The 18251-nt window shown below is 55.2% G+C and overlaps 2 protein-coding genes across 4 annotated transcripts in view; both read left to right on the plus strand.

Moving 5' to 3' along the window:
* ARID3B (AT-rich interaction domain 3B) overlaps positions 1-4465 on the plus strand; it is a 29716-nt gene extending 25251 nt beyond the window's left edge. Inside the window, exons 6-9 of one of the 2 annotated variants that reach the window (XM_034066509.1) lie at positions 48-307; positions 864-1121; positions 3288-3389; positions 4020-4465. In XM_034066509.1, the coding sequence (XP_033922400.1) occupies positions 48-307; positions 864-1121; positions 3288-3389; positions 4020-4174 (775 nt within the window). In that variant the 3' untranslated portion in view covers positions 4175-4465. The remainder of the gene's footprint in view (positions 1-47; positions 308-863; positions 1122-3287; positions 3390-4019) is intronic. The other variant, XM_034066510.1, reaches the window with a different exon arrangement.
* A 4870-nt stretch (positions 4466-9335) lies between these two features.
* Positions 9336-18166, plus strand: CLK3 (CDC like kinase 3). 2 transcript variants are annotated; one of them, XM_005145733.3, is made up of 13 exons: positions 9336-9418; positions 9499-9650; positions 11230-11437; positions 13509-13602; positions 13873-13939; positions 14526-14642; positions 15001-15167; positions 15295-15389; positions 16259-16388; positions 16810-16892; positions 17216-17295; positions 17451-17541; positions 17787-18166. In XM_005145733.3, exons 2-13 carry the CDS (start codon positions 9499-9501, stop codon positions 17970-17972), a joined length of 1470 nt encoding a protein of 489 aa, XP_005145790.1. In that variant the 5' UTR covers positions 9336-9418; the 3' UTR covers positions 17973-18166. The 2 variants fall into 2 exon arrangements, with proteins under 2 accessions (XP_005145790.1, XP_033922116.1); XM_034066225.1 differs by having other exon boundaries at positions 9349-9650.
* Positions 18167-18251: the final 85 nt, after the last annotated feature.

The following is an 18251-nucleotide window of genomic DNA, read 5'->3' on the forward strand; positions in this document are numbered from 1 at the left end:
AGTAATTCCATGTCCCAATACGTTCCCCTGTGCTCCCCTCTCCCCAGGTACATGAAGTACCTCTATGCCTACGAATGCGAGAAGAAATCCCTCAGTTCTCCTGCTGAGCTTCAGGCTGCAATCGATGGCAACAGGCGGGAAGGCAGGCGGCCCAGCTACAGCTCCTCTCTGTTCAGCTACTCCCCCACCACCACGGGGCCCCCTTCCCTTCTGTCTCCCCCTAAGATCCGCTTCCCCATCATCGGCGTGGCACCGGGCAGTGGGACCAGCAACCCTCGGGTGTCTCCAGCAGCAGCCATCAGGAAAGGTCAGTGACTTCCGCAGCCAAGAGGGGGCTGAGCTGAGAGGTGCAGGCACTGCAGCGTGGTTGTTTCCTGCCTTACCCACCCAGGTGACTTTGGACTTGAGAAGAGTGGGATTTGGGTGGCTCAAAGTTTGCCTGTGGTTTAAAGCTTGCTTTAGGAAGGGCTGTGGGAGGGACTGAGAACATTGGGGCTGTTCAGCCTGGAGAAGAGAAGCTGCGTGGAGACCTCAGAGCAACTTCCAACATCTGAAGGGGGCTACAGGGATGCTGGGGAGGGACTGTTCATCAGAGACAATGGGTGATGGGTTCAAACTGAAAAAGGGGAAGTTCAGGTTAGGTATAAGGAAGAAGTTGTTTACTGTGAGGGTGGTGAGGCACTGGCACAGGGTGCCCAGAGAAATGGTAAATGCTCCATCCCTGGCAGTGTTCAGGGCCAAGCTGGACAGAGCCTTTGGTAACACGGTCTGTTGTGACATGTCCCTGCCAATGGCAGGGGGGTTGGACTGGATGATCTTAAGGTCCTTTCCAACCCAAACCGTTCTGTGATTCCCTTCCCTAGGTGATGGTGTGCCCTTGACTGTGTCTATGCCAAATCGTATTGCTGTGCCAGTGACCTTGGCTAGCCAGCAGGCAACTGTGGCAGCAAGAACAGCCACCCTGGAGCAGCTGAGGGAGAGGCTGGAGTCGGGAGAGCCTCCGGACAAGAAGGTGTCCCGGATGAGCGAGGAGGAGCAGCGCCTTGTGCAGCAGGCTCTTCAGCGCAACCTCTTCAGCATGGCACGGCAGATCCCCATGAAGATCAAAATCAATGGCAAGGGTGAGCAGCACCTCCGCATGCACAAAAAGCCTTTGCAGGCTGCAGCAGGGAGGGAGCTGCTCCTGGGTGCCAGGCACCTCTTTGCACACAGCTTTGGTCATCTCTCTGGGTACCAGACAGGGGTCACTGTCAAGGAGCTGTTAAAATGGAGCATAACTGCAAAGCTTTAGGTTTTACTTATTGATGCGTAATCCAGCACCATCTGAATCCAACCTGGATGCAGAAGCATCCTAGCTTCAGAAAGCTCTGCATCTAAGGTGAGATTGAGCACTTGAGCTTATGCCCTCCTGTGCTGGGCACAGTGAGATTGCTGCAGGACTCAAGCTGTTACGTCTCCACAGAACTTGGATGTGTTCCATGGGTTAGTGGTGGTCTGCAGTGCTGGGGTAATGGTTGGATTTGATGATCTTAAAGGTCTTTCCCAACCTAGCTGGTTCTATGATTCTATGACTGGTTTCAGCTGATGCTAGCTTAGTTGTCCTTGCAGTGCTGTTTTATGCTGCAAGTATGCTCCTTCCTTCATGGGAAGCACATAGATCAGTTGAAATTGCTTTGGGCCACACTTCTAACCCCCTCATGTTTAGTACCTGGTGTATATGTCAGGTCCAAGAGCATGGTTTAATCTAGCCAAAGGCAGCCCTGATTCTGCAGTGGGTAGAGACATTTTGGAGGGGAAGCCCATCATGTTTCCAGATGCTCAGCTCTCCCCTGCCCTGCTCTGAGTCTCAAACCAGCACTGTGCTGCAGAGGATGATTTTCTCTCCTTTCCTGCTCAGGAACCCTTTGAATCAATCATGCAGGTACCAGCTCTCTCCGTGTGGGTAACAGGCTCTCCAGCTTTTAGGAATCCTGTCAGGTGTGATGAGGAGGCCACAAAGACCTGTGTATCTGCAGGGGGCCCAATGGCTTTTAGCAGGGTAGGTGATTGCTCCCAACATCTGCTGCAGCCCTCCACAGCCTCCAGGCAGAGAACTCCTGGCAAGGCTGGGTTAGAAGGTCACCTATGAGCAGCATTCATGGCCTGGGAAATGCACTCCTGAAATGCTTTGGAGAAGGGGAGTCACCCTGGAAAGGTCATGTTGTCAGGATCAATATTCTTAGATGGGGGCTTCAAAAGCTGATTAAGTGCCCTGGCTCCTTTACCTGTCCCCAGGGCTGCACTTCACTGCACAGGCAAAGCCTCCACAACTGTCAGGCCCAGCAGCTGCTTCCTCCAAACCTTTTGATCCGTTGAAATTAAAGGTCTCAGCCCCACTATTAATTGTACATTTGGATGTAGGCACAAGGCCAGGCAAGTTTGGCATGGCTTAAAGAAAGGGAAGGGTTCTTCTTCTCAAGGCCTTTGCTGGCAAATGCTGTCTAGAGACCCTTTGCCAGAAGTATGTACAGCAGAGGGTCAGGGCAAGTTCCCCTTGGAAGCAGCAGCAGGTTGCTGTGGAGTTAAGTGGGATTGGGAGTTCACATCAGCTTGAAGGTCACCTCAATTTCACATTCACATCCAAAGGATGAAACCAGTGAGAGCAAGGGAATTCAAATTTGATCAAGTGATGCTCAGTCCCTCTCATCTCGCTTGTTTTTTGTTCTCTCTCCCCTGAACTTCCTACATCAAAATGCTGGGAATGATTTTCATCTCCACAGGCTGAGCCCTCAGGATTCAATGAGCCTCTTCCCACCTTTCTTAGCTGCCTGTAGGCAAGTCTGACCTTCCCAATGACAACATAACACTGCGCTTGGAGAGGTGCTTTGGAGCCTGTCACGGCTTAGAAAGGATTCTCCAGGGGTGCAGGAACCCCACATTGTCACTGTAAGGGCAGGGAAACAGAGTGTGGATAGTCCTCTCCCTCCAGTGGCCACTGAGGCTGCTGCAGCCTGAGCCCTGCGCTGGGGCTCCACACAGCCACCGTGCAGCTGATGGCATCCAGCCATGTCTCCTGTGCTGCTGCTTTGGAGGGGGATGTTAATTTGGCTTCCAAACGGAGTCGGGGAGAGGTTTGTGAATGCCAATGGGTTTAGTTCATACTGCAGCACTTACCCGCCTTTGTAGACTTGTAATACATTGCGTGGGGAGAGGAGACACCGGGAGGGTTGTGTCCACCTTTGATCATCCCTGGGGGTGCAGGGAGCAGGGCAGCTTCTCTCTAACCCTCACCTCTTCCTTCTTGAAAGAAGACAAAGCAGACTCAGCGGCAGCAGCAGCGCTGAACTTGTCCCCTAATGGCATTGGGAGCATCAACATGTCCGTGGAGATCAACGGCACAACTTATGCTGGTGAGAAAGGACCTGGTCAGAGCCAGGCTGGTGGCACAGGGAGAGGGTGGCATGATCCCGGGGCTTGCCTTTGCCAAAGTAAACCAGGCACAACTTGCCCAGCTTGGGGAGCTCAGCAGGAGGTGGTTTCTCTTGCCTTTGGTCCTAGGGCTGAATGAATGCCCTTTCCTTCTGGTGGTGGTTGTGTTAAACACCTGAAGGGACATCTGTAGATGTGTTCATAGGAAGGAGCATTATCCCTCTTCTCCTGAGGAGTGGCTTTACTCAGGTTTACCTCACACATCTCTGGGAAGTGGGAATTGCCCCCCTCGTGCTCTGCTCAAACCATTCACGTCTGCAGGTGAGAGAGCCAAGGTAGGAGGCCTGGTGCTGCAGCACAATCAAAGCTGCTTCTGCTCCAGAGGTGTTGAAGCCGTTTGAGATCTTTGCCCTCTGTAAGCACAAGCCTGTCAGGGCAAGTCCCAGGGGATCCCTCCCTGTATCCTGGTGACCCCAAATGCCACAGGCCTGTGTGGTTTTGCACTGAGCCTCCCTGTTGGGCTGTTTGGGGTTGGATGGATGCCCTTTGTGCTGTCCCCTCAGCCGTGCCACCCCCAGTCCCATTAACCCTTCCTTTCCCCTGCCTTGCAGGAGTGCTCTTTGCCCAGAAGCCCGTCGTCCACCTCATTGCAGGCTCCAGCACCCAAAGCTCGTGCAGCAGCAGCAGCAGCTCCCACTGCTCTCCCAGCCCTACCTCATCGCGGGGAACCCCCGGCGCAGAGCCCTCCACCAGCTGGTCTCTCTGATGGAAGGCCCGGCCTCCTGTCTCACACTGGCCTCCAGCTTCCTCCCTGCCCTCCGCAGGGAGCGAGCCAGGAAGGAGTCGCACAGATTTACCTCATCTCAAGGAACCTGGTTTTGGGCTTGGCCAATGGCAAGATGATGATGATGATGATGCTGCTGCTGAAACCTTTCCATGCCAGCAAGTTTTTCCTCATCGTCTGTTTGCCCAGCCTTTATTCTTTGTTCTCCCCTTTCTTTCCTCCCTTTTGCTGTTTGTTTTCTTCCTCCTCCTCCTCCCAGGGTTTGCTGTGTTCCTGTTGGGGTGGGACATGGAGGGAAGGCGGGGGGGGGGGGCATGCCTGGCGTTTTCCAATCAGGGATCATCTCTAGGAGCTGCGGGATGGGTGAGAGGTGGCCAAGACGTCACCAAGGCAGGTGGAAAGAGCTGGAGATGGGGCAGGGAAACTTGGTTCTCCTCGAGCCAGCAGCCACTGGGTTCTTCCCACAAAACATCTCCACGTGTTGACAATCCTGAGACCCCATCCTCATGCAGCTTGTGCTGCGGAAGGCCAAAAGCCTCCTTGCTTTTCCTGTGCTCTGCTGTGCTCTGGTGTTTGTATGTTGAACACATGCTCTTGGCTTAGGAGCCAACTTTTTCTTTGAGGCCTTGGCAAGAGGAGAGGGACCTTCTCACTGCTACATTTGACCCATAGACACATTAAAAACCATCCCATCAGCTACTGCATCCTCCTGGCTGGTGCTGGCCTCATCACTCCTGTTGCCTTCAGGCTTTCAGCCGAGTTTTAAATGCCCTCCACCTTGTGTCTCTCCCGTTGAGGAACTCATCCCACTGACATTCACCCCACACTGCTGGTGGCTTGGTGCTTTGATCCTCTGCCCCCTTGACACAACCTTAGCTGGATGGAGGCTTCCCAACGTGACTTCCTTCTCATAAGGTGTCTTTCAGTAGCCCCTGGAGGGAGCTCTCCACATCTGGGCACCAAGACAGCAGAGGGTGATGCAGAGATGTAATTCAGCAGCTCTGCAGGGTGTGTTCAGGCATCATGGTTAACATCACACACATCTTCTTGTTGGTCTCTGAACAAGCCCAGTCCCCTTCTAATTGCACGTGAGCAAAAAGAAAGCAGCTCTCAATTGAGTTGAGACCTTTTGCTCTGCTGGGTGGAAGCAGAGGAAAGGAAATCAAGCCCTTCCTTGCCCTTGTTCCCCTCAAACCTCCAGCTGCCAGCAAGCAAAGGCTGGCCCTGGCTCTCCTTAGTGACTCCATGAGCTCAGGTGGTCCCCTCCTGTCCCTCTTCTTCTTTGGCCTTCCCCAGCCTGGAGATGGGGTGCAAGCACCATCCTGCCCTGGTGACGTCCTTCCCATCCTCCAGCCCCGAGTCAGGTTTTGTTGAGCAGATGAAATACCTCAGATGTGTACTTGTTGTTGGGGGTTTTTGTTTGTTTGTTTGGGGTCGGTTGGTTTTGAACCTCTTCAGGAAGCCTCGGCATATCTTATTGCTTGGTTTTATACGTGCTTGTGCTGACGTTGTGTTTTATTGTTTCTTTTTAACTCGCTCACCAAAGACAAGATTTGGCAAAAGGCAAAGGAAAGGCTGAGCAAAGGAGCAGTGGCTTCCCCAGCCTCCAGCCAGCAGGGACAACCTGAGCAGCATTGCCCCAGGACATGTGCATGGCCCAGTAGGACAGGTAGGGGTAGGAGAAGCTGGCAGGAGTGACCCCTTAAAAGAGCTGTCCTTCCTCTTGGACACGAGGGTGTCTCCAAGCTCCTGCATCAGTGCTTGCCTTCAGCAGAGGTGCTAAGGACAGCTTGGAGGTGCCAGCTCTGCTTTAAGGGGAGACGTTATGTGACAGAGATGGGTTTCTGGCCCCTGGCAGCACAGCTCAGTCTTGGGGTGCTGCACCCAGCCACCCCTTTATCCCACATAGAGCTACTTGTGTCTGCATGACAAGACTAAGCCACACCAGACAGCCTTTGGGAAGAAGCCCTGTGCTCCCAGGATGTCCTGCTCCCAGAAGCTCTTTGCTTTATACTACTGAAAAACAATGGATTAAAAAAGCATGGAGGCAGGAGCAGGAGGATTGGGCTTCAACATGTACATAGAAGTGAATGAATAATCCTTTAGTCTCAAATGTCAGCTTCTCCTTTGTAATCCCCCAGCACTCCTTGGCTGTGCTGCTGCTCCTGGCCTTGAGTACTCGTGCTGAAGCAGCACCTCCAAGTTGCAAGAGGCTCTCACACTCTCTAATGGTGAGCTAAGATGCTAGGGCTTGATTGATCCTGCTGCTGCCATCCTGGGCACTTGAAGATGCATGTGTCCTGAGGGACATGCTGCTCCCAGGTATCCCAGTGCTCAGCTGGGCATGGGGAAGCCAAGCTGCTCACTGGCTGGGGGGCGGTTGCTTGGCAGATCCCACGAGGCCCCCACCACATTTCCTCCTCGGAGAAGATTTTCCAGCCTCTGGGACTCCTTCAGATTGTTGGGTTTTTCCCTTTTTTATCCGGTTTGGGTTTTTCTTTGGGGGTGGGGTTTCCTCTGAGTGGGACTGGGGCACTTTTTGCTTTTCCTTATGCTTTCTTCTCTGGTCCTGGGGAGCAGAGGTTTAGTAATGGGTGGTTTTGCTTATGTATCACATGCTAACATTGTGTGTTCTTGCACAGAAAGGCACTCGAGTCACTGACCTGCTCCAACAGCTCTGACACTACTAGAGTATTAATGTTTATAAGCTTTACACAACTAGACTGGAACTAGACAGGGACTAACAGATTGTTTTGTATCCGATTCAGGGAAAGAAGCAAGTCGGGATGCGTAACAGATACCTCAGTAAAAAATAAGCTGCGACAATAAACTGGTCCTTCCTCAGCGCGCGGTGCGCAGGATGGACCCCTCAGACTGTGAAGAGTAACCCTTCCCCTAAGCCCGGCTTTAACACTGGCTTAACCCTTGTTTTGCTGAGCTCCAGATCTACTGAGGTGCTGGGCTTTGGGGCCAGGGTTATGGAACCCAGCAGCAGGGATGGGGCAGAGGAGCCAGGGGATGCGGAGTGAGGATGGGGGATCCCTGCTCGCTCCAGCTGCCCCTCCTGTCACTCGCCCGTGTTCGCTTGTCGAGTTCTCAGGGTTTCGATGCTGCGGGTAGGCCTGCTCCTCGGGTGAAGCGCTCGGCTTTGCTGAAGGCTCTCTCCAGCTCCAGACCAGCCAAGGTTTTGCAGTGAGCAGCCAAAACTCACACACCAAAACGAGAGAGGCCCCACGCAGCCTCCAGCGCTGCTGCTGCTGGGGGGGAGCCAGCAGCTGGGTTCAATGTCCAACACAAACCACAGACCCAAACCTGCTTCTCCTCCTCTGGCAGCTCCCAGTGTCCGGTTGAGCTGGGAAAGGGGGAAGAGGTGAGGGGGAGGCTGCTCTGCTCCCAAAGTGAATGTGAACGCCCCATGCCTGTGTGTGTGCTCCATAGGGATTCACATTGGAACACCGGTTTTCCAAGCAGCTGCAGCAGCCTTGCTACTAGTTTTCTTAGCTATTTAAAGAGAAGATAACTAAATAAAGGTGTGATAGCCTAGGCGGTGGATAAATACCTCAACGTCTCCTTCCAACACGTGTCTGTATATGTTGTTGTTGGGTTTTTTCTATCTTACAGGTTATCTGAATGTTTATATTCCAATAAACTTCTACCTCTTCACACGCTGCCCCTGCACATCTCCTCTGTCCCGGGGTCCTCACTCCAAGGGGATTTCAGTGTTTCCCAGCCCCTTTCTTCATGCCAGGGAGGTGTTCCTGTGGGCTGGGGGAGGTTTGGGTCCTTGCAGGGCTCTGTGCTCCTGCTCCTGACCTTTGCAAGGAGAGCTGGGCTGTGTCAGCCTGGTGTGGGGTGGTGGGTACCAGTGCAGTGATGCTGGGGCGCACTACAGGGGAGCCTCCCTCCTCACAGGCCCGAGCATCCCTGTTATGGGCTCGCTTTGCCTGGGCTGTGGTCCCAGCCTGCCCTGGCAGCAGACAGGCCATGGCAGAGCCTTTCCCCCAGGATTCCTCCCTACCGGTGGGTTTGGCTTTTCCCACCTCCAGCTTTTCCTCACTGGAGCTCAACTGAGGCAGCTCAAGGACTCACCTGCCCTTAAAGCCGGGTGCCTGAAGCAGTTATGGTGGGTTCTGGTAGCGGCAGGGAGCAGACACCCTTGGTGCATGGGATTTATCCACCAGCAGCACCACGATTGGAAGCAGGATTGTGCTGAGATAGAAGGGGGGGTGTCCCCACTGGCTCTAGGGTGCTCAAGAACATGGTCTCAGTGGGGAGGGGGGCTCCAAAGCAGCCACCCCAACCTCACCCCAAGGTGTGGGACATCCCCATGCCCCCCCCCCCCAGCCCTGTCACTGCTGTGCTGCATCCTCCAGCCCCACTGCCCCAGCACCCAAAGGGGCTCAAATCACTGCCCCTGCCTCCTCCCCAGCCCCACAGGCTCTGCACCCATGGTGGCCACGCTGCACCCTCCCTACACAGCCTGGATTCCTTAGCAAGGACCTGGAGAGAGCCCAGTACAGATTGGAGCATCCTGTTGTGACGCTGCTTGTTTTTCTCTTACAAACAATAAGATCCCTTCACCTGGAAACCCAAGTTCCCGAAGGAAGCACAGGAAGGCTCCGCTTCCATCCCTAAGGCTGACACCACCAAAGGGGGACTCGAACCCTCCTGAGCCCATCAGGAGGTCACAAGGACCAGCACCAACCTCCAGCCCAAGAGATGGGCTCAGAGGCCAGGTTGGACACAGGGGCTTGGAGCAAGCTGCTCCAGTGGAAGGTGTCCCTGCCTGTGGCAGGGGTTGGAGCTGGATGAGCTGTAAGGTTCCTTCAGTCCAACTGTGGCTCCATGGATCTATTGCTCTATGGATCTATGGCTCTATGGATCTATGGCTCCATGGCTCTATGGATCTATGGATCTATGGCTCTATGGCTCTATGGCCCTATGGATCTATGGCTCTATGGATCTATGGATCTATGGCTCCATGGCTCTATGGATCTATGGATCTATGGCTCCATTGCTCTCTGGATCTATGTCTCAAGGTCACAGCGAGGCCCCGGCCGCACCGCCCACCCGCAGAGCTCCGTTCCCAACCGCCCGTCCCGGCTGAACCGCGACCCCGGGGTGGGCGGAGCCGCGCGGGGCGGTACCGGAAGCGGAAGCGGATCTGAGCGGCGGCGCTGGGGCCGTTGAGTCCGGGCCGCAGGCGCGGAGGGGTGCGGAGCTGTGGTGAGAGCCGGGCAACCGGTAACGGGGCTGTGGCTGTGTTGGGGCGGCGCGGGGTGACCCGGCCCCCGCTGTCCCCGCAGATGCATCACTGCAAGAGGTACCGGTCCCCGCAGCCCCCGGGCTGCCCCGGGCACCGCTGGAAGAGGAGGAGGGGCCGCAGCAGGGACGGCTGCGAGGGGAGGCTGCGGGAGCCCCCCCATAGGGAGCTCGGCCGGAGGTCACGGTCCAGGAGGTGAGGGCCGGGAGCGGGAACCGGGGATCAGCCGCGGTGGGAAGGAGCTCTCGGCTCATCCAGTCCAACCATTGCCCAGCACTGCCAAGGCCACCCCTAACCCATGGCACTGAGGCCTCGTCTCCACGCTGTGTGAACACTTGCAGGGATGGTGCCTGCAGCCCTGCCCTGGGCAGCCTGTTCCAATGCCTGAGCACCCTCTGGGGAAGGAATTGTTCCTCAGCTCCATCTAAACCTGCCCTGGTGCAGCTTGAGGCCGGTTCCATCTGATAACCCCGGTCCGTGCCCTGGTCCCTTGCATTTCCTGGCCGCAGCTCGGCGTTAATGCCGTGAGCATCCCTCCCGCGTTCCGGCCTGAAGCTCGTCCCAAAGCAGTGCCTTTAACATTGCTAAGGGCGAAGAACCTGCCCTGGGATGGTGCTTCCTGGTTCCGATGCTCTGGGGGCTTTGGAGCCTCCCTGTGCCACAGCCTGCTTCCTCTTTCAAGGATTACAGGTGGGAGAGCAAGCCACTGTGCCCTCACCTGTGCTCTCAGGAAGGATCCAGCGCTGCCAACGGAGCTTTCCTGCTCTGGATTTTACCTCTCTTTGTTCAGCATTCCCACAGGGATAGTCAGCTGCTGGATAAGGGCTGGGAGCTGAAGTGAGGGTTCTGGAATAGGTGGGGACTGAAAGAGACTGCTGGGTCCTTGCTGCTCCGTGTTGCCAGAGCCGGTGCAGGCAGAAGGGAGCTGGGTTCATCCTTAGCTTCCTGATGTGTTCTACAGGTGAATTTCTGGCTTGGGGTTACTTGAAGGGAGTGGATGAGGAAGCACTCCTGGTGCACGCAATGGGCTTTTCCATGTCCCCACTGAATGGGGTTGGGATGGCCCCAGGCTTAGTGAAAACCTCCCTGCCCCTTTATCCTCAGCCTAAACTCACAGGCTCATCGGTCTCCTCTGTGCTTGAGTCCTTCAGGTTGTTCTTTACGTTCCTCTGGATCTTACAAGTCCACCCTGAAGTTTCCCAAGGGAGTGCTTGGGGCTGAGTATCCGTATGGGAACATCTCCTACCTAAATCACAGCTTCTCACTGGAGCTGTGATGCAGGGCTTGGAGTGGAAGCTGGGTTATCAGACCTAGGTTAGAAGCACAGCTTTAGTCTGAGGCGCTGGGTCATGGAGCATGGACCAGGAGCTTGACTATACCATGGAGACCAAGCCTTCCTTGTGGCTGCTGCTCATGATGTGTGTGTGTGTGTGTTATGGGTGGTCTGGGGCCTCCAGTCCCCCTGGGGCAGTGACTGCAGCATCACTGCTGACTTCGGTCCTCCTTTAAGAACTAATGAGGGATCCTCCTGGGGGCTGTTACACAGCACTTGTGTGTGCTGGCTCAGGTGAGGCAGGCAGCTCGGATGCAGCTCAAAGCGGGTGCGTTCCCCCCATCCCCTTGCCACCACACCATGTCCTCTTCCAACCACCTGGAAGTGGCAGCAGAGGGGTGTTTGGAGCTGGGATCCTCCTGTTGTGCCCCTGTCACCAGTTCTGTTCCATGGGGAGGTGTCTTTCCCAGGCTCACAGAGCCGTTCTTGCTTGTGCCGCAGTGCTGACAGGATGCTGTACCACCGGCGGTGCAGGCGGGACAGCGATGCCTACAGGTTTGAAGAGCGAAGCCCATCCTTTGGAGAGGATTATTACTCAAGCCGTGCACGGAACTGGCGGCGTTCCAGAGGCCGGGAGCAGCACCGTGCCAGGAAGTACCAGCACTACTGCCGGAAGCGCAGGACCAGGTCTTGTAGCAGTGCCTCCTCGGTGAGTAGCATCCAGAACGAGCTGAGGATTGCTCAGGGTTTTAACTGTTCTTGCCTCCTTCCAGCTCGGAGTGCTGGGTGAGTACCTCTGATCCCATTCCTCTGTGTGTTTCATTGCAATGTGGAATGTACAAGTCCAGAGCCTGTGTCTTGTTGAGTAGGGAGTATTCGTAGCTCTTGGTTTCGCTCTAGTCCAGCCCCTGTGTAGCCTGAAGATGTGAGGAGCCCAAGCTCTGTGCTCAGTGCAGCAAGGAGGGGATCAGGGCAGGCTTCAAATGGCACACACGTGACAGCCCAGTGAGGGGGAGCCCTGGCCCAGGCCAGCCTGGCTGCAGGGACCGCACTGGTGGGGCTTGGACATGGCCAGGGCTCTGCTGTGCTCCCTGCAGCCCCTTGGGGGGGTTGGTTTGCAGCATTGGTACCCACCTCCCATGGGGGCACATCTAGCTGCCTCCCTGCCAGCATCCCATAGCAGATGGGATCCATCAGCCCAAGTCATAGCTCTGGTGGGGTTAACCCCTGTCCCACCGGGCTCAGGGAAAGGCTTCTGCCTTCTGAGGATGTGCACACGTCCTCTTACCCTGTTTCTGTACAAGCAGCTTGAAACTTGCCTCTTGTCCATTCCTTCCCAGGATTAACAGGGAATATTTGGAAGTGGGTGGGAAGGCTGCTCCTGGGAATGCCCTGGAAGCATTGGGAGGTCTCTGCCTCACCGCTTCTCTCCTGTACGGGATGTTTCCATCTTCCACCCATTTGTTGCTTTTAAGTGTTTTGACAGCTCAGTGAGGGAGTCCTGATCCCTGCAGTCCCAGTGGATGCTGCATGCCCGGGAACTCTGCTTTCCTCCCCCTGCTTCTCTCCAGTTGACTTCTTAAGCCTTGTTTTAGGAAGAGCCAGGCTCAGAATGGAAACCCTCCAGTGTGGTCGGGGTGTGCGTGTGATGACGATAACGGGGCACAAGTTTGGGGCTGGTGCGATCTCAACCCTTTGAAGCCTCACATCTGTCTCACTGTCCTCTCCCCTTCTCCTCCTTCAGTTGATCTTTAGGGGTTGGATTGTAGCTCATTATTCCGGACTAGCTGTGGGGGGCACAGAAAGAGAAGCCTGGGAATGGTGAGCTTTGGATTCATTTCCTTGGCTGTGGAGATTGTAAGTTACCTTGAAGGCTGACTAGAAACAGAGCAGGAGTTAGGGCAGAGTCTTGCTTTGTGGACCCCAGGTCCCTGCAGGAACGTTCGGCTGGTTTTCCAGTAGAAGCTGGAGGTAGCAGTGGGGAACGTGGCCTCCTACCTTTGGGGGATGCCTGGAATGAAATGGTCCCTGGGGATTCATTCAGCTAAACTGTCCCCAGGCTTAAAGCTGCATCCTGCAGTGCTGGGTCTGTTTGCACCGAGCCGGGTGTGTGGATTTCAGGGCAGTGAGTAGCTGGCTCCGTTAGGAAGGGCAGGACACTGGGTAGGTGGTGATATGTTAACTGAGGTACTAAAGGGCTACTGAGAGGGAGAACTGCTACCCTGGCTTCTACTGGGCAGCTTGTCCAAACCGACAGCTCCAGGTGCCCTTTATCACGGTTGCCAGCGGAGAAGGTGAGGTTCTCCTGGCAAGGCCCTTCTCCTCCCCTGCCTCCGGCAGCATCCTTGGGGTCTGCTGCTCTCTGGGCAATGGTGGTGCCTCGGAGCTGAGCCTCCCAGCTGCTGCCTCCCTTCCGAGACTCACAGAATCCCAGCCTGGTTTGGGTCGGAAGGCACCTTAAGCTCATGCACTTCCAACCCCCTGCCATGGGCACCTCACCCTAGACCGTGTGGCCCAGGAAGAGGGGGGCACTTTCCCTCCGCGTAGCATATGAGCGAGTTTTCTTTACATACCTGTAGCTGTTGATGACTTTTCTGTTTTGAAGTCGGTTTGTGTCTTGACGTGTGCCTTGCAATATCCCTATCGTTATATATGCTGTGTGCCTTATGAAATGCTGGCATCTGGAAAACCCGACGCACCGTCATCTCCAACCTTTGAATGCCACCACATTCCCGCCGCTCGGAACCGGTCGTGTGCCGTTGCGGGGGGGGTGCGTACAGAGAAGCCAACAGAGCAGTAAGCGCAGCAGGAGCGTGGAAGATGACAAGGAAGGTCACCTGGTGTGCAGGATCGGCGATTGGCTTCACGAGCGATGTACAGCCACCTTGCGTAAAACTTTCCCTCTTTCTATCCCCGTGTCAGAGCACATCTCTGGTGCCCTCCTCGAGGGGGCTCTGCTGTTTGATTGCTTGTAACTGGAGCGAGCAGTAAATTGCCTCAGGCAGCCGATAGACACTTGAGTGTTAACGAGTGTAGCACTGACATGCTTTGGTTTTGCTTTGCCGTGGTGTTGCTGGGAAGAGGCAGGACCTCAGCTCCCGCCCGGGCTCCCGCGTTCACATCCGCTCCTGTTCTCTCTCCTAGATGAGATCGTCGGTAGCCTGGGCGAGGGCACCTTTGGCAAGGTGGTGGAGTGCGTGGACCATGCCAGGTGGGCACCAAAGAGCTTGTCCTTTGTGCCTCGGGTACTCACAAGCATCACAGTTTGGGCCTGGGAGCAGGCGTCACCTCCTGCTTGTTGAATTTGGTTGTTACAGCAAGTGGAAAGGGGCCTGGTTCACAGGGAAGCAGGGATGTGCTCTGCAGCCAAGTGCTTCGGCACAGGCTGTTCCACTGCAGTAACTGCAGCAGAGGGATGGGCCAGGCAGTGAGGAAAGTGACCTCTTAATGTGCCAGGGTACCCCTGTGGTTACACTTGACCCCTGCCTCTTCCTGACCCCTTGTCTGGCTCTGAGCTGTGGGGTCAGCGGAGAGGCTGCCGGGATCTCCTTGGGAATCCCTCTGGCACATTTGGAGAGGGGAGGTGGCTGCAGCTCTTTGGAGTGTTACCCAGCAGCAGCCTTACCCTTCAAGTTAACTGCTGGCCAAGCAGCATCAATCTCTGGCAGCCCTTGAGAGCATGACTAAGTCTCTTTAACACACACAGACGTGACCGGGGTGTGCCCTCGCTGTGTGCAGGAGGGTGAGTGTATGTGGGCTTTGTCTCTGACTCCATCCTTTGGTCTCTTCCCTTACAGGGGCAAATCTCAGGTGGCACTGAAAATCATAAAGAATGTTGGCAAGTACCGAGAGGCTGCCAGGCTGGAGATCAACGTCCTCAAAAAGATCAAAGAGAAGGATAAGGAGAACAAATTGTAAGTGCCTACAAGGCTCCTGGGTACCACGTCCTTACAGACAAGCGGTGTGCTTGGGCCATAAAACCACAGCCTTGTTTGGGTTGGAAAGGACCTTAAAGCTCATCCAGTTCTAACCCCTGCCACAGGCAGGGACACCTTCCACTGGAGCTCCAAGCCCCTGTGTCCAACCTGGCCTTGAGCACTGCCAGGGATGGGGCAGCCACAGCTTCTCTGGGCACCCTGTGCCAAACTCCTCCTGAGGTTCGGAAGAGGAGAGCTGCTGAGTCAGCTGGCCCAGAGCTGTTGCTCATCAACCACTTCTGAAGCAGGCAGAGCTGTGCAGGACTGCCCTGCCTGATGCTAACCCTCCCCGCAGCCTCTGTGTCCTCATGTCAGACTGGTTCAACTTCCATGGCCACATGTGCATCGCCTTTGAGCTGCTGGGCAAGAACACTTTCGAGTTCCTGAAGGAGAACAACTTCCAGCCGTACCCCCTCCCTCAGATCCGGCACATGGCCTACCAGCTCTGCCATGCCTTGAGATGTATGTCCCCGGGGCCAGGGGTGGGATGGGAGGGAGCTGAGGAGGAGCTGGGCTGGTGCTTGGCTGGGCAGAGTTGTTTGGGTGCTTCACGGTGTTGTTTTTCCCTCTCCTCTCCACCCTGGTGCAGTTTTACATGAGAACCAACTGACTCACACCGACCTCAAGCCAGAAAACATCTTGTTTGTCAACTCGGATTTTGACACTCTCTACAATGAGAAAAAGGTGGGTTGTGTCCAATGGATGGGGAGCAGCCTGCCCTTCCCTCCCTGCAGACACTGGATCTTCCCTGTTCCCTGCATGCCCCACCAGGCCTTGGAAGTTTGGTCAATGGGAACAAACTGGCCTTTCCCATGTCTTCTGAAAGTCCCTCTACTCTGCTCCCATGAGACCTCACTGCAGCACTCTGTGCAGTTCTGGTGTCCTCAACATAAAAAGGGCATGGAACTGTTAGAACAAGTCCAGAGGAGGCCACAAGGATGATCAGGGGACTGGAGCACCTCCCATATGAAGACAGGCTGAGAAAGTTGGGGCTGCTCAGCCTGGAGAAGAGAAGGCTGCTTGGAGACCTCATAGTACCACAGTACCTTCCAGTATCTGAAGGGGGCCTACAGGGATGCTGGGGAGGGACTCTTCATTAGGGACTGTAGTGATAGGACAAGGGGTAATGGGTTGAAACTTAAACAGCAGAGGTTTAGACTGGATATAAGGAAGAAATTCTTTACTGTGAGATTGGTGAGGTACTGGAATGGGTTGCCCAGGGAGGCCAGCAGTGTTCAATGCCAGGTTGGATGAAGCCTTGGGTGATATGTTCTAGTGTGAGGTGTCCCTGCCCATGGCAGGGGGGATGGAACTGCATGATCTTAAGGCCCTTTCCAACTCAAACCATTCCATGATTCTTTAAGACTGCTTCAAGGGCTCCAGTCCACAATGTGGAGGAGCATTTGGAGGCTTTCCTCAGCACTGAGATGTGAAGAGCTTCGCAGTTACAATCTTTGTCCTTAGCAGCGCAGATGCAGCAGCTCTGGGGCCAGGGCTCCTCTCAAAGCCCAGCTTCACCCTGGACCAGCTCCCAGAAGTTTCTTTGCTTGCAGAGCTGCGAGGAGAAATCCATTCGGAACACGAGCATCCGCGTAGCTGACTTCGGCAGTGCCACCTTCGACCACGAGCACCACACCACGATCGTGGCCACCCGGCACTACCGGCCACCGGAAGTAATCCTGGGTGAGTGCTCCTGGTGCTCCGGGAGTCTTGGAGGATGGAGGAGAACCCTTGTGCCAGGGACTGCTGGAAAACCAGCTTTAGAGCACCCCGGATCTTGGGGAAAGCCTGTTCCATACATTGCTGGTGATCCCAAGGTCCTGATGGTGTAGTCATGGATAAAGCAGGCTCTTGGCATGGAGTGCAGAGAGAAAAGCCTGTGGGACTCAGGAAGTGCTCAAAGTGGCTCCAGGGGAATGTGGAGTCAGCATAAGCTGGAACAGAAGTGTCTGGGGGAGACTCAGCAGTGTTTGCACAGCACTGGGGAGCACACAGGTCACTTGTAGGTCTGTCTCTGTGTAATCCCTGCAGTTGCGACAAGGAACTAAGATAAATCTGGTGGGAAGGTGTTGGGAGCACCCAGTGACTGTGATTCTCTTTGCAGAGCTGGGCTGGGCGCAGCCGTGCGATGTCTGGAGCACCGGCTGCATCCTCTTTGAGTATTACCGCGGCTTCACGCTCTTCCAGGTATGGATCTTGCAAGGGGCATTGTAACCTCAAAGACCTCAAAGTCTAAAAGGGCTCAGACTTAGGGGAAGGGCAGGGAAACACAGATCAGGCACTGAAATCAGAAGCTGAGTTTGAAAAGAAGCCCAGGAATGCTCAGGGTTTAAAGGATTGTAAGGCTCGGATCACCTCTGTGAGGAACAGAAGAACCAAGAGGTAGAAGGGGGCAGAACCTGCATCATTCCAAAGGCTTGTCCCTTCCTCTGCTCATGTGGGTGACAGACCTTTTGTGATCAGCTCTCCCAAGCGCTGAACTAACACCCCATTGCTGTTTCCCTTTGCAGACCCATGAGAACCGGGAGCATCTCGTCATGATGGAAAAGATCCTCGGGCCAATTCCATCCCACATGATCCACAAAACTCGGTGAGCACCTGCTCCTGCCCTCAGCCAGCCCAGGCAACTGTTTGTGGCTGATTACTGAGGCTGCAACCTCTGTCCCTGCGCTGGGTATAACCATAGGAGAAACACTGGCTGCACATCCCAGGAGCAGCTTTACTAACACCACCTTCCCTTGGCAGGAAGCAAAAGTATTTCCACAATGGAAACCTGGTTTGGGATGAGAACACATCCGATGGGAGATACGTCCAAGAGAACTGCAAGCCCCTGCGGGTAGGTGCTGCTGGAGGCCTGGCTGCACTGATCCTTCCCCATATCGGTGGGGGGGGGCTTCAGGATGGGACTTTCCCTTAGGAACTGGCTTTTGCAGAGCCCTCTGCTGCAGTAGAAGTTGATTGGAGTGGGTGCAGCTGAGGGATGCTGTGTTTAGTGCTATGCATCACTAACCCAGGGCCTAGGGTCGGTCCCTGCCCTACCAGAGTGCTGCACCCTCCTCCCTGTCCCCCCTTCTCGTGCAGACCTACATGTTGCACGACTCGCTGGAGCATGCACAGCTCTTTGACCTGATGAGGAGGATGCTGGAATTCGAGCCTTCCCAGAGGATCACGTTCTCAGAAGCCCTTCTGCATCCCTTCTTCACCGGCCTCTCTGCAGAGGAAAGGATGCTGTGCGGCCGTGGCACCAGTCGGGACCTGAGCAGATGACGGCTGGGGCCAGGGTGATTCCCGCTGGATTTGTACCTCCAAGATTGAAGCCCAGCTCCCCTCAGCCTCAGAGGGGCTGGGACACTGCACCAAGGACCTTGGGGCCGGGAAGGGGGGAAAGCTCCTTTGGAAAGCACAGATTTGTCTATTTATATGTTGTAAAGTTAAAATAAAGTGTTTCTTATTGTTTGCTACTTCCCTTGTAGGCAGGTGGGGGGGGGCTTGCTCCCAAGCACCATGCAGGTGGTAGAAACTGAAGTGGAAGCCAAGCAGCAGGGA

This window comes from Melopsittacus undulatus, chromosome 9 (genome assembly GCF_012275295.1).
Source record: "Melopsittacus undulatus isolate bMelUnd1 chromosome 9, bMelUnd1.mat.Z, whole genome shotgun sequence".
Lineage (NCBI taxonomy): Eukaryota > Metazoa > Chordata > Aves > Psittaciformes > Psittaculidae > Melopsittacus > Melopsittacus undulatus.